We start from the raw sequence: 12,136 nt of genomic DNA on the forward strand, positions 1-12,136 counted from the left end.
GTGTCCGACTGGAAGACCCAAAATTAAAGATAAAGGGTCAGTCTGTAGCTCAAGTCCAAACATTTGGCTCATACAAACAACAAATTTTGACCAATATGCTCTGATTAGACAGTTCCATAATAAATGGGTGTAATTTCCCACTTCCACCTTACATTTAACACATACTGGTAAATTGCTTGAGTCAAATTTGCTTCTAAGAAGCAGTGTGATATCTGCTTCTTAGAAGCAAATTTATGAATGAAATGAATCTATGTGCAATTTTGAGCCTGGGCATTATACTTATATTAACTACAGCAATCCTAGATCTGACCATCTAATTAGATCATTACGATACATTTTATCGATCAATAGGATAAAATTAACTTTAGACAACTGACAGTCTGTGGGGTAATATTAATTCCCAAATATGTAAAACCAGATTCTGAAACCTTAAATGGAAAGGAAGACAAATTCATTATATGTGTATATCTTTAACACCCACCAAGACCCCGAAACAGCCGTGTCCCCCCTAATTGCCTGAGGCAGTGGCTCTATCACTAGCGCAAAAGCAACGGAGAAAGGGGACAACCCTGTCTAGTGCCCTGAAACAGAGAAAAATTGTCTGACTTGTGACCGTTGTAACAACAGTTGCAAGAGGTACAGAGTAAAGTAGACGAACCCATCGAATAAAGTTATCACTTTAACTTCTCCGCATCTAAAGATAAGGGTGACAATATTGCAATAATGAGAAAGCTTAAGGACATTAAAAAGCCATTTAATATCGTTACTAGTACCTCTATCATTAATGAAGCCTGTTTGGTCTTCATCAATTATAAATGGGAGTATTTTCTCTAATCATAATGCAAGAATTTTGGAGAGCAGCTTTAAATCTACGTTTAGCAAAGAAATCGGTCTGTAAGACCCACAAATCTCCAGATTGTTTCCTTTTTTTAACACAAGAGAGATATTGGCCTCTCTAAGTGACTGAGGACTTATTTATCATAAGAGAATGGCTGTACATAGCTAACAAGGGATCTATTACCAAGTGATCAAATTCTTTATACACACTGTACACTCTGTAAGGCCACTAGAGATTTCTCCTTTGAAATGGGGGCATTTAAGACCATTCTTTGTTCACCAGATATACTAGGGAGCGTTAAGATGTCAGAACAACTTTTCATAGCAGTATCATGTTGAGGAGAATATTCCGAATGATCAAAATTAGGGTAGAACTGTTTTAATGTAAAATTTATAATCCCTTATAAGAAAAATGAATTGTGGACTGAATTTATTATTTAATTAATAAGATAAATACTTATTAGGTTTATTACCATGTTCACACAATCTTTGCTTTCAAAATACTATTTTAGTGTTGGCCTACTGTGATAACAAAGAGTACAAGGAGGCATGTATTACATAGTATCTCCAAATTAACAGGAGAAGGATCATTTACATGACCTTCAGTAGCTTTTCTACTTGATTCCTTTTTTTTTGTAATAGAATAAGATATGGCTAGGTTTCAGTCATTACAAGTCTCCCATAAAAAGGATGAATCATTGATCGATTCTGAATTAATTGACCAAAATATCTTGAATTCAGAATTAGAAAATGAAGGAAACTTTCTCTCTTTAAGCAATAATGTGTTGAATCTCCAGTGCTTAGTAGATTTTAATGAACCTCCTACTAATATGTTTAGTGTTACCATAGCATAATCGGGAAAAACGGTGTTGAAAATTGTACATCTGGAGACATATTGTAGAATTGCACTAAAAAATAATCAATCCTAGAATACGACTTATGAGGAGGGGAGTAAAATGTAAATTCTGTTCACAATGGATTAAGAGTACGCCAGACATCAGCATAGCCTAGCTCTTTACACACAGCAGATAACGTTTTAGATTGCTTAGAGGGAGGGCAAGTTTTAGAAGGGAGTCTATTCAATGAAGAATTCTTCAAACAATTAAAATCCCCCTGTATAATCACTGTGCCAGATGCAATATCTAACAAATCCAAAAAAGCCTTAGTGAGAAGCTCAGGAGCAAAGTTTAGCAAAAAATATGTATTTTAAAGGGTTATCGCCTCTCCATTCAATAACCCCCTAACAGTAACATAACAGCCTCGCTTATCCTTAATGCTATTCAGAGTCTTAAAATTTACATTTCTATTCACAAGGATAGCTACCCCCAACTACACATTGTAAAGGAAGAAAAATAAATATGACCAATCCCTGCAACAAGGCCAAATCAACCTGCTCTTTACCTAGCCAATCAAAGACCTTCCGAATATTAAGTTTACCATGCAAACTCCTTGCATTGAATGTAGAAACTCTTAAATTGCAATTAACCATCTATACATAATACATTTTATTGTAATGAAGGCACAGAAAGGCAAATAAAGATAAACTAAAGATTTTTGTTCATACGATCCTCTACATGACATTTTGCATACTGTAAAATAAGAACCAAATGTAGAACCAAATGTAACAAAATTATAAGAAAATAATTGCCATAATAAAAATAAATCTCCTTCAAGCGATGTTTAACTGAATCAAATTCCCTGTACCCTTTCAATCTTGATATTGCCTCTTTTAGTCTGTCACTGAAAAAAACGACAGGATACATTTTTGGAGAAATTACACCATGTTAGAACCCTCTGCCCCTTCTAATAAGCAGAGAACGCAAATATTTTTGCGCTGTCTATTGTTTTCTAAATTGTCTACGTGATCAGTAAATGATGTAACTTGACTTTCAAGGGTTAGAACACGGGCCTGCAAACTTTCAGCTAACTCCTTCGCTAAGGTGATTCTTCATTCAGCCTCATCCAGTTGTGTCTTGCAGTTCTCCAGTTGTTGACAGTGAATATGTACCACATCAGCTAGAGGGCTGAGTTTAGTTCTATTATTTTTTAAATCGTCATGTTTCAAAGCCTTTGTCATGGCCGAATCCAACTCAGAATTGCCGCTAGCTTCACCCTTGCAATGTTCTGGTGAATCATCCGAAACATCGGGGAATAAATCGGGAAAATATAATTATTAATTATAAAAATGAAGTCAAATGTTAATACAGTGCAGAAAATACATAAAATAGCATTTTTGGGGTGGCATCCATTTATCTTTCTTAATCGCGGGTTGTTTTGGAACGTAACCACCATGATAAACCGAGCAGGCATAACAGTATGACCACCTGCCTAATATTGTGATAGTCTCTTTTTTGCTGCTAAAACAGACCTGACCCTTTAAGCATTAACAGCATTAACTTCTTTAGCAATGTGAGATACAGTAGCTTGTCTGTTGGATTGGACCACATGGGCCAGCCTTGAAACATCCCTTAGAAACAGTGGTCCTTTGTCTTGAAGACTTTACCATAGTGGAAATTGATCGTTTGACTGTGAGTGTTAAAATGTACCTGTCCCTACAGACTAAAAAGCCTAATACCAGTAACCTTCACATCAACAACTACATATTTAAAATCTTTTCACATTATATATCCACCACGCAAGTCGCTACTATATAACTATAAAAATAACAAACATTACTAAGCCCTTTGTAGTTTGTAATACTTTAAATGTTAGCTGTTATAAACAAACAAACAAACAAATGAATAAACCTTGTAATCAATTCTGAATCAAACTGTAATGTGGTGTACAATTCCTAATTATATCCCATCATTATTAACATTTCAATTTAAATGTTTTATTAGATTTACTATCAAAAATTTGAATTTTTCTTTAAGGCTCTCCAACCTCTTAAAATAAACTTTTTGTATATCTCATTACCTTTGAAGCTGATGGATTCCTTAATAGCAGCAGCTACTATGAAGGTGTGTCCAGACCACTGGTTGGTGGATCTCCCAGCCCTCCTCCTCAGAAACAGGATGACCTGCTGGAGCTACTGATACAGCTGGGCCTGGAGAAATACACCACAATATTCCAGGAGCAAGAGGTACATTTACACTAACACTCACACACATGCACACACTCTTACAGTGTTCACCTGTACACACACTCTATTTTACAGTCATATCTATGTGTTGGTTTTGAAAGTGTTTCTGATATTTTTTAATAATAAAACCACAAATAGCTCGAATTGCTAAAGAAGTTAATACTGTAAATGCTCGATGGGTCAGGGCTGTTTTGCTGTTTTGTCATCAAAAAGGAGACCATTACAATATTAGGCAGGTGGTCATAATGCTATGCCTGACCTGGCTGGTATATACTGTATACATTTAATTTTTTTATAAAAAAATAAATAAAAATAATAATAATAAAATAATTTTTGGAAGAAAATAAATGTATATATATATATATATATATATATATATATATATATATATATATATATATATATATATATATATATATATACACACATTTTTCTTTTATTTTTCAGTACAGCTGTTAACCAGTTGTTCAGTCCTACACTTTTATTTGTTTTATTTTACTTTTATTGGTTGATTGATTGATTGATTAATTGAATGTCTCAACTGATTAGATTAATCTTCTCTGGCATAAGACTGGTCAGTCATGATTGTATTTATATTCTCGGCTCCAGCTGCTCTACATTGTCAACTGTTATTCAGTTATTTTAACGGATCATGTTTGTCTACCTTGAAGCAATAAATGTAAATGGTGAGACGATATAAAAAGGTATTTTTTTGGTGGCAGAAAAATCTAAAGGAATATTTAAAATATATGCTAATAAATCGTCATTTTTGGAAAAAAGTCTAATTTATGCTCAGCCCACAGTGATATGTTGTATATAAATATGAGGTGCCACAAAAGTACAATTTATTTTCCATAGTCTGAAACATATCTAAAAAAAAACCCATTAAAAAATACACACGTGAAAAAGATTATATAAATACTTATTTATAAATATTTGTTAATTTGAAAGCTTTCAATAATATTGGGGTGCACTGTTTACTATGTAGTGATATTCATTTCTGAAAATCACTAAGCTAATCCAGGGAAAAACCATTGTAAAGTTTTACTTGTAAAGTTGATTGTTTGAAACAGTATTACTGCCTCTGTCAATCTTTCTTACTTTTTCCCCCCATCAGATTGATTACCAAACATTCCTCACTCTTTCAGAAGAGGATCTGAAGGAAGTGGGTGTATCCACATTCGGGGCCAGGAGGAAGATGCTGATGGCTATTTCTGGTAGGAATTTGGCAGGGCTGCATAAGGTTCATTTATAGATCTCTCAGTAGGACCTGAATAACTTGGTGATATTAAATACAATCCTAATTAGCTTAAATATACATCTATTGCATATTCAGACATTTTATTTAAATGCTGCAAAATGACATGGTAAAGCTTATTATTTTGTACACATGACTTAACTTGTCACTGGCTCTGCACATTTTTTTTAAATGTTCACTTCTAACATATAAACAAAATTAACTTCTGGGTTTTTAATTGTATTTAGGATTAGGATGGTTTGGGCCCTGCTGAAGATTAGCTAGTTATCTGACTTAAATGAAACTTAATTGAGACAATATTGAAACAACTGCATTTAAACAATCCAACTTCATGATTTCTGGAACAAGATAGTTAAAACAGAAACACAACAGTAAATGGGCTATCCCTCACAGAGAGGTCTTGTGTAAATAATCGCATTCACTTGTGACATTTATGCACTATTGATTCTTCCCCATGGTCCCTGCTGAAAAATAACAACAAAACAACAAAAACATGCATAGAATTTGTATTGGTTTGGATGGTTATAATGAGAATGCTATTGGTTTTGATAGAAACTGTAATGGACCTTGTGGGAGACTCTTCTTTGCCAGTATGGACCACTAAGGAGTTATAATGGCATCCAGGTTCTAATAGGTTCCAAAAATCGTTTCTTTGGTTTGATGCTAATGGATTTGGTAGTGGATTCAACAGCAGGAATGTCTATAATGATCTTTCACATCTAGTGTTTGTGTTGGTAGCATAGTAGTATTTGCATATAGTAGTATAGTGCTTTTTACACATATACACATGATTTAATTTACCAGATGTGATTTGCCTCACATTACTATGTGTTCTCATGTATGGTAAAATTGCACACACACACACACACACACACACACACACACACACACACACACACACACACACACACACACACACACACACACACACACTCACACACACACACACACAGAGGTGAAATCCAGCACCAGTAAGGCAAGAAACTTATTTTCTCCTATACCAACATTTCTGCTATTGTTCTTATCTGCATAGACTGCTTTTTTTTGTTTTCAGATTTGAATAAAAATAAGATGAAATTCCTTGAAGCTCCTGTGGTTAAACCTGGCTATCTCGAGGGTGGAGCTAGTGGCCGCCTTCCACGAATCATGGATGAGGACACGAATACTAACAGTAACCGCTGGTGAAACTGGACTTTCACAAAACTGGACTGTCTACACTACAGTGCTACAGAGGCTGTGCTTTCTGAATAGTGATGTGCCTCAGTGATGGGTAAATGGGAATTAAATAAAGGGACTAGCTATTAAGATTAATTACAGACGGGCACCGAAGTGGACAGATGCGATATAATTCTCAGAGGACGTGTGAGAGAATATCTGACCTTCACACTGGATTGAATCTCTTTCTAATGCCAACATTTAATATGCAAACCCTTATGGCCTTTTCTTTCACATTCTCTTTCTCTTACTTTCTTATGCTGCAGCTCAGCTCAGCTCAGCTCATTTCTCTCTCTCTCTCTCTCTCTCTCTCTCTCTCTCTCTCTCTCTCTCTCTCTCTCTCTCTCTCTCTCTCTCTCTCTCTCTCTCTCTCTCTCTCTCTCTCTCTCTTAATCATTTCTGTGCAGGACCATGATGTGCTGTGCAAATATGAGAATGTTGTGAACATTATTAAACATTTCAAATAAATGCTACTCCTCTCTGGAGGAAAGAAAATATAGGGGCTTAAACAGAAATCCTTTTATTAAACAAGACTGCATGCTTTTGGTGGGGTAAACACAATCAGTTGTTTTGCTTATTGAACTGTGGAATTGAGATGGAAGGAATATCAAGCAGAAATACATAATAAACGTATGTAAAACATAAAGTAAATGGTAAATGACCATGAATAAAATACATATATAAAACAAACATATCCTGAAATGCAAAGTTTTATTGGCACCATTTAAATAATAACTGTTTAGTTTCTAAAAAAAATAATTAAATCAATAAACAATTTTCTTTAAATAAATAAAGAGGTTGAGCTTTTTCTTTTTTTTTTTCCTGTCTATTCTGTCTCTCTGTAAAAAAATTTTTGCCAGGGTACCTCAATGCCATAGTTAAAGATTACCAAACATGGCGTAGGCTCTTCAAGTGTTGTACCGTATTTTACTTTTAATTTTGTAATTTTTATTAATTAGCTTGTGCCTCTTCAACATGAGACAAACCAGTCCTCATTTGCACATACTGCACACCCACTAGGGGGCACCACAGCACCATCTCCTTATTCCTTTCCTTCCATCGAGCCCCATTCCTCAATTGTGACATTACACAAAATAGCAGCTGGAAATCATTTTCACAGGAAAGCCAATGGCGCAAATAATTATACTGTGTTAAGAAACGCCTGTTGCTGGTAATGTTGATTTAGCACAACCTATTGTTAAATAAATAAATAAATGCTCTGATAAATGAAATATTACACTGCATTAATCAGAGTGGTAAAATAGAAAAGCCTTGTAAAGATCATCGAGGTGCACCAGACACAAAAAAATACGCTATTAAGTGTGTGAGTGGTGTGGTTTCGCCTCACCCATGGGAAATGGATTTATTTTTCTCCCTCCTAAGTGAAAGACATGTTTGTTGAAACATAGCCAATGATTCATCAGGCCAATTATGCTTGAGTCAAGCTAATTATGTATGTAAGTCTTTAGGCAAACCAAGTGAATCAAAGGGATATGATGTAGAACCAAATGAAAGTGGGGTTTAAAGTGTAAGACTGTCTCCAGGCTCACACAAGTAGTTATCATATACTGTACGGATGGTTGATTGTTTGGTGGGTCTTCAATGTGGTGCATATCCATCTAATGTATATGTATATATGTATGTAGGTGCACTAGGGATTCCCTATTGTCCAAACAGGAATGTATTCACTGTCGCACTGTTTAATGAGGAACTGCTTAACAAATTTTGTATTTTGGCAATAAATTTCACTGTCCCAATCTTATTCATAACTAAGAAAAATATGAATAATGTTGTTTATAACTGGCATAAAAATTGCTTTGGAGTCAAAAAATCTCCCAGCATTTGTCTAAAAAAACAATATGTACTAATTTAAGAAGCAAGATAAAAAAAAAAAGCATATTAATAATAAAAACTAATAAACAACACAAATAATGATAAAAAAAATGATTATAAAAAAACAACCAAATAACCAACCTAACAAAAAAGTAAATATCTATTTGACCAATGGTGCTTAATTCATTCCTTATTTGTAAGTGCCTCATACCATCAATCAACATTGAGCCATTTGGATTTAGTGTGCTTTTATAAACGTGTATAGGGATCAGTCCCTATTCGGTTATCAGAGTCAGAAGCTTTTCAGAATTACTGATTACTTATATTCTTATTCTAATTCTATTTACCTATATATCTATCTGTTCAGTGGCCTGGATTGTAACTGTCACATCATACACAGTAATAGGTCTAAACTGGACCAAACCCGTTGGTGTTGCAGACTGGGTAACTACTGTGAGCAAGACTCCTTGAATGAATATTGTTTTGCTTTCTAAGTTTCTAAATTCAAGCTATTATTGCCAAAGTTCATAAAATTAGATTGATATCTTATACATAGATACAACAAATACTGAAAAAAATGGAGGGCCTCTCAAGGTTCATTAACCTGAAGTGGTTCATTCTGTAAAGTCACACAGATTCACCAATTAAACATGGAAACAGGTCATGCTAATTGAAGTAGCTCTAAAACAATTGCTTCCATAAAAAGCAATAGCTGGGCTATCAAGAACAAAGAAAGAGGAAACTAAAGGAAAAGAATAAAACAGGGCGAAAATTTTTAAATAACTGCTCCAGGAACCTTTTTATCTGTCTATTATTTCTTAAAAATAGGCCCAGAAGAGTTGTTAAATACTGCATCCACTCTGCAGTACAGAACTGTGGAATCATTTTCAGTTACAGTCCTCCTCAAAATCATCTTCAGCCATTAAACCCAGTGGGGACTTGCTATCCTAGTTCTTCCAACCTCACTCACACTCCATTTTTAAATTGCGTCTGTCATAGTGAACGTGAGACTGGAGGGTTTTTTTTCTTTTTCAAAATTAATAATAAGCTCTGCTTCGTCTCTTTTTTCTGTGCCTCAGCGAGTACCATCAAGCACAGACAGCTTTTCAAAATACATTATTATGGCCCTGTTTATTACCACCAGTGCAGAGATGAGTTATGTCGGCCTTTAAGAAGTGTCGACACATAGATTAGTGAATTTCTCTTATAATTAGCAATCAAACAGCATTTATGTCAAAATCCCACAGAGATTTTGAATAGAACTGTCTTCCTGATGTATTCCGTATTGTGCTACTGAACATTTTGTGTGTGTTATAATTGTTCTGTCTTTGCTTTCAGACAGTGTTGCAGCATGTCTCTCTTGGCCTATGTGTGTGTGTGTGTGTGTGTGTGTGTGTGTGTGTGTGTGTGTGTGTGTGTGTGTGTATGTGTGTGTGTGTGTGTGTGTATGTGTGTATGTGTGTGTGTGTGTGTGTGTGTGTGTGTATAGTGCTGAAAGAAAAGCTCCTGTAGTAAAAAACTGTGACTGATTCAACACACCAACACACATGAATCACATCATTAGTTTGTGACCAGATATAGCATGTAAATGAGCTTAATTTAATACATAAGAAAAAAATCACACACATAAAACACAAATCTTTGTAGAGACAGATGCTGTGCCTAAAATTACTCCTTTGCTTTTCATTCACTATTTACTATGCAGACTATTCTGTTTGGGCAGCAGCAAGTAGAAAAGAGAACAGACTGTTCTATCGAGTGCACTGGAGAATTGCAGGAGGTGAAGGCAGCTGAATGCAAGTGCAAGCCTCTTATTAACAATCCAAATCAGCAGACGATCTTGTGGTCAAGAACCAGGTAGAGGTCAAAAGTCAGGCAAAAAAGGCAATGCAAGGCAATCAAAATGAAAATGAAGGGCAGGGAGAAAAAAACAAAACAAATCTCAGGAGTAACAAACACAGACAACAAAACATTGGGGGCTCTCGAGCATTGAAATAGGAAAGTGTTTACCCTATCATGGAGAGGCCACAAGTTCAAATCCATCTGTGGCAGGGGGCCAGTGGAGTAAAATTGGCTGTGTGGTCTGTGTGGGAGGCATCCCTTATTCTCTCTATCCTGTCAATCATAATGACTCTAGGCCTGTGTGTACATCTGTGAGCTCATGTATGTGAAAAATAAGATGGCTTTTCTTTGAGTTTCTTACGTTGCACTGACACAGCATAACACTGATAGAGAAAGGTGCAGTTGGCTGCCTTTACATTTCTCAGCTAACTAGCACATACTGTACTAGTTTTTACTATCCCTGGTTACATTTGATCAAACAGAAGGGGGTTGGGGAAGTGACTGAAAAGGTCAATTAATAAATTGTCTAAATTTATTTAAATATAAGAAATTACACTAGGGTTAGCAGGACTGTACTTGGCAAGTGAGAGAGATTATATAATATCTGGAATGGATTAAATTGTGGATTCCACAGGATTGATTGTAGATGAGCATACCATGGGTCCTCAACCCTCCTCATGAAGTACCTCTTGTGCAACACAGTGTTCAGTGTTTTTTCTGCTTTAACACTTCCTTTTTAAATCAGGAATATGATTTAAAAAGATTAGGAGCAAGAAATATAATGTGCAGGCGGGCTTCCAAACGAACACTACATGCGGTATGGTTGTTATATCAAAAAGATTTATAGAAGCATAAAATAAATTCTGAACGTAGACCACTAAAAAGTATGACTATTTTTAAAGTTTTTTCAAAGTTCACATTCAGATAAACTGGCCTTATAATTAGAAAATATATATAATATATATTATATAATAAGACATTAGTGTGGGCTGTGTGTAATAAAATAATAAACCATTAAGATAATATTATTAGAAGATTTAGATAGCAGTCCATAATGTACAACATCCAAATAGAGCACTATAAAGTAAACAGGAAACACATGTACACAAAGCCAAACAACGAGCATTGCTGTTTGCTGTGACGACTATAATCTAATGACCACAATGTGTTTTATTCTAAATTACAACAGATCCATTTAGGAAAAATAATAGAGGCTCTCCTTGTCAAAACGTCTGTCATATAAAATTTGTTCTGTACCACTGTATGTTAGTTCCCTTCTCCCTAGACTTGGATATCACTAGCCATGTGTTATTAGAGAGTGAGTACACCAATCCATTTTGTTCTCAATCAGTCAGAATTAATTTCAGTAGGAGAAATGAGCTGCAGTCAGGTCAGTGTGCACATACTAATCGCTGTCCACTGTCAAAAGTGCCTTCAATGGCCCCTTGAGCATCAGAACCAGACTATGAATTAAGAGAGGGAAATAGCTTGGTTTCATAAATCATGTTTCTTTTACATTATGTTGACAGCCGATTGCATATGCAGTACCTTCACCTGGGAAAAAGATGGCACCAGGATGCACTATGGGAAGGCACAACAGCAGAGACAGTGTGATGCTTTGACACACACCACCACAGTACCGAACATTGTTGCAATAGATTACTGAATGGTAACCATACTCCTTAAAGTCAATGCTGGACTAATAAGTCTGATCCATTTAGGCCTCTCTACAAAGTTTGACTGATCTGCTGCTAACAGATACCAAATACCACAGCACTCCCTCAATGGTCTTGTGGAGTCCATGCCTCGATAAGTCAGAGCTGATTTTTGATGCACAAGGAGGGGCCTACATAAAAATAAAATGAGTGATTTGAACGTTATTGGTGTCTGTGCCCACTAACTAGTCTATTCGGTCAGAACAGATTTTGAATATTCACAGCTGCCTTATTCACACCTACCTCTTTTTGACAGCTCTGTTATATGCCATATTTACATTTACGTTTGCGGCATTTAGCAGACGCCCTTATCCAGAGCGACGTACAAAAGTACTTTGAGTCTCTAGCAATGAA

General features: G+C 35.5%; 1 protein-coding gene across 1 annotated transcript in view; it reads left to right on the forward strand.

Annotated features, from left to right (window-relative positions):
* The window catches only part of bicc2 (bicaudal C homolog 2), a 19,992-nt gene extending 13,132 nt beyond the window's left edge, over positions 1 to 6,860 (forward strand). Inside the window, exons 17-19 of the mRNA XM_083547410.1 lie at positions 3,762 to 3,919; positions 5,037 to 5,136; positions 6,232 to 6,860. Of these exons, the coding sequence (XP_083403536.1) occupies positions 3,762 to 3,919; positions 5,037 to 5,136; positions 6,232 to 6,362 (389 nt within the window). The 3' untranslated portion in view covers positions 6,363 to 6,860. The remainder of the gene's footprint in view (positions 1 to 3,761; positions 3,920 to 5,036; positions 5,137 to 6,231) is intronic.
* The last annotated feature ends 5,276 nt before the right edge of the window (positions 6,861 to 12,136 follow it).

The sequence above is a fragment of the Silurus aristotelis genome, assembly GCF_946808225.1.
Source record: "Silurus aristotelis genome assembly, chromosome: 7".
NCBI lineage: Eukaryota > Metazoa > Chordata > Actinopteri > Siluriformes > Siluridae > Silurus > Silurus aristotelis.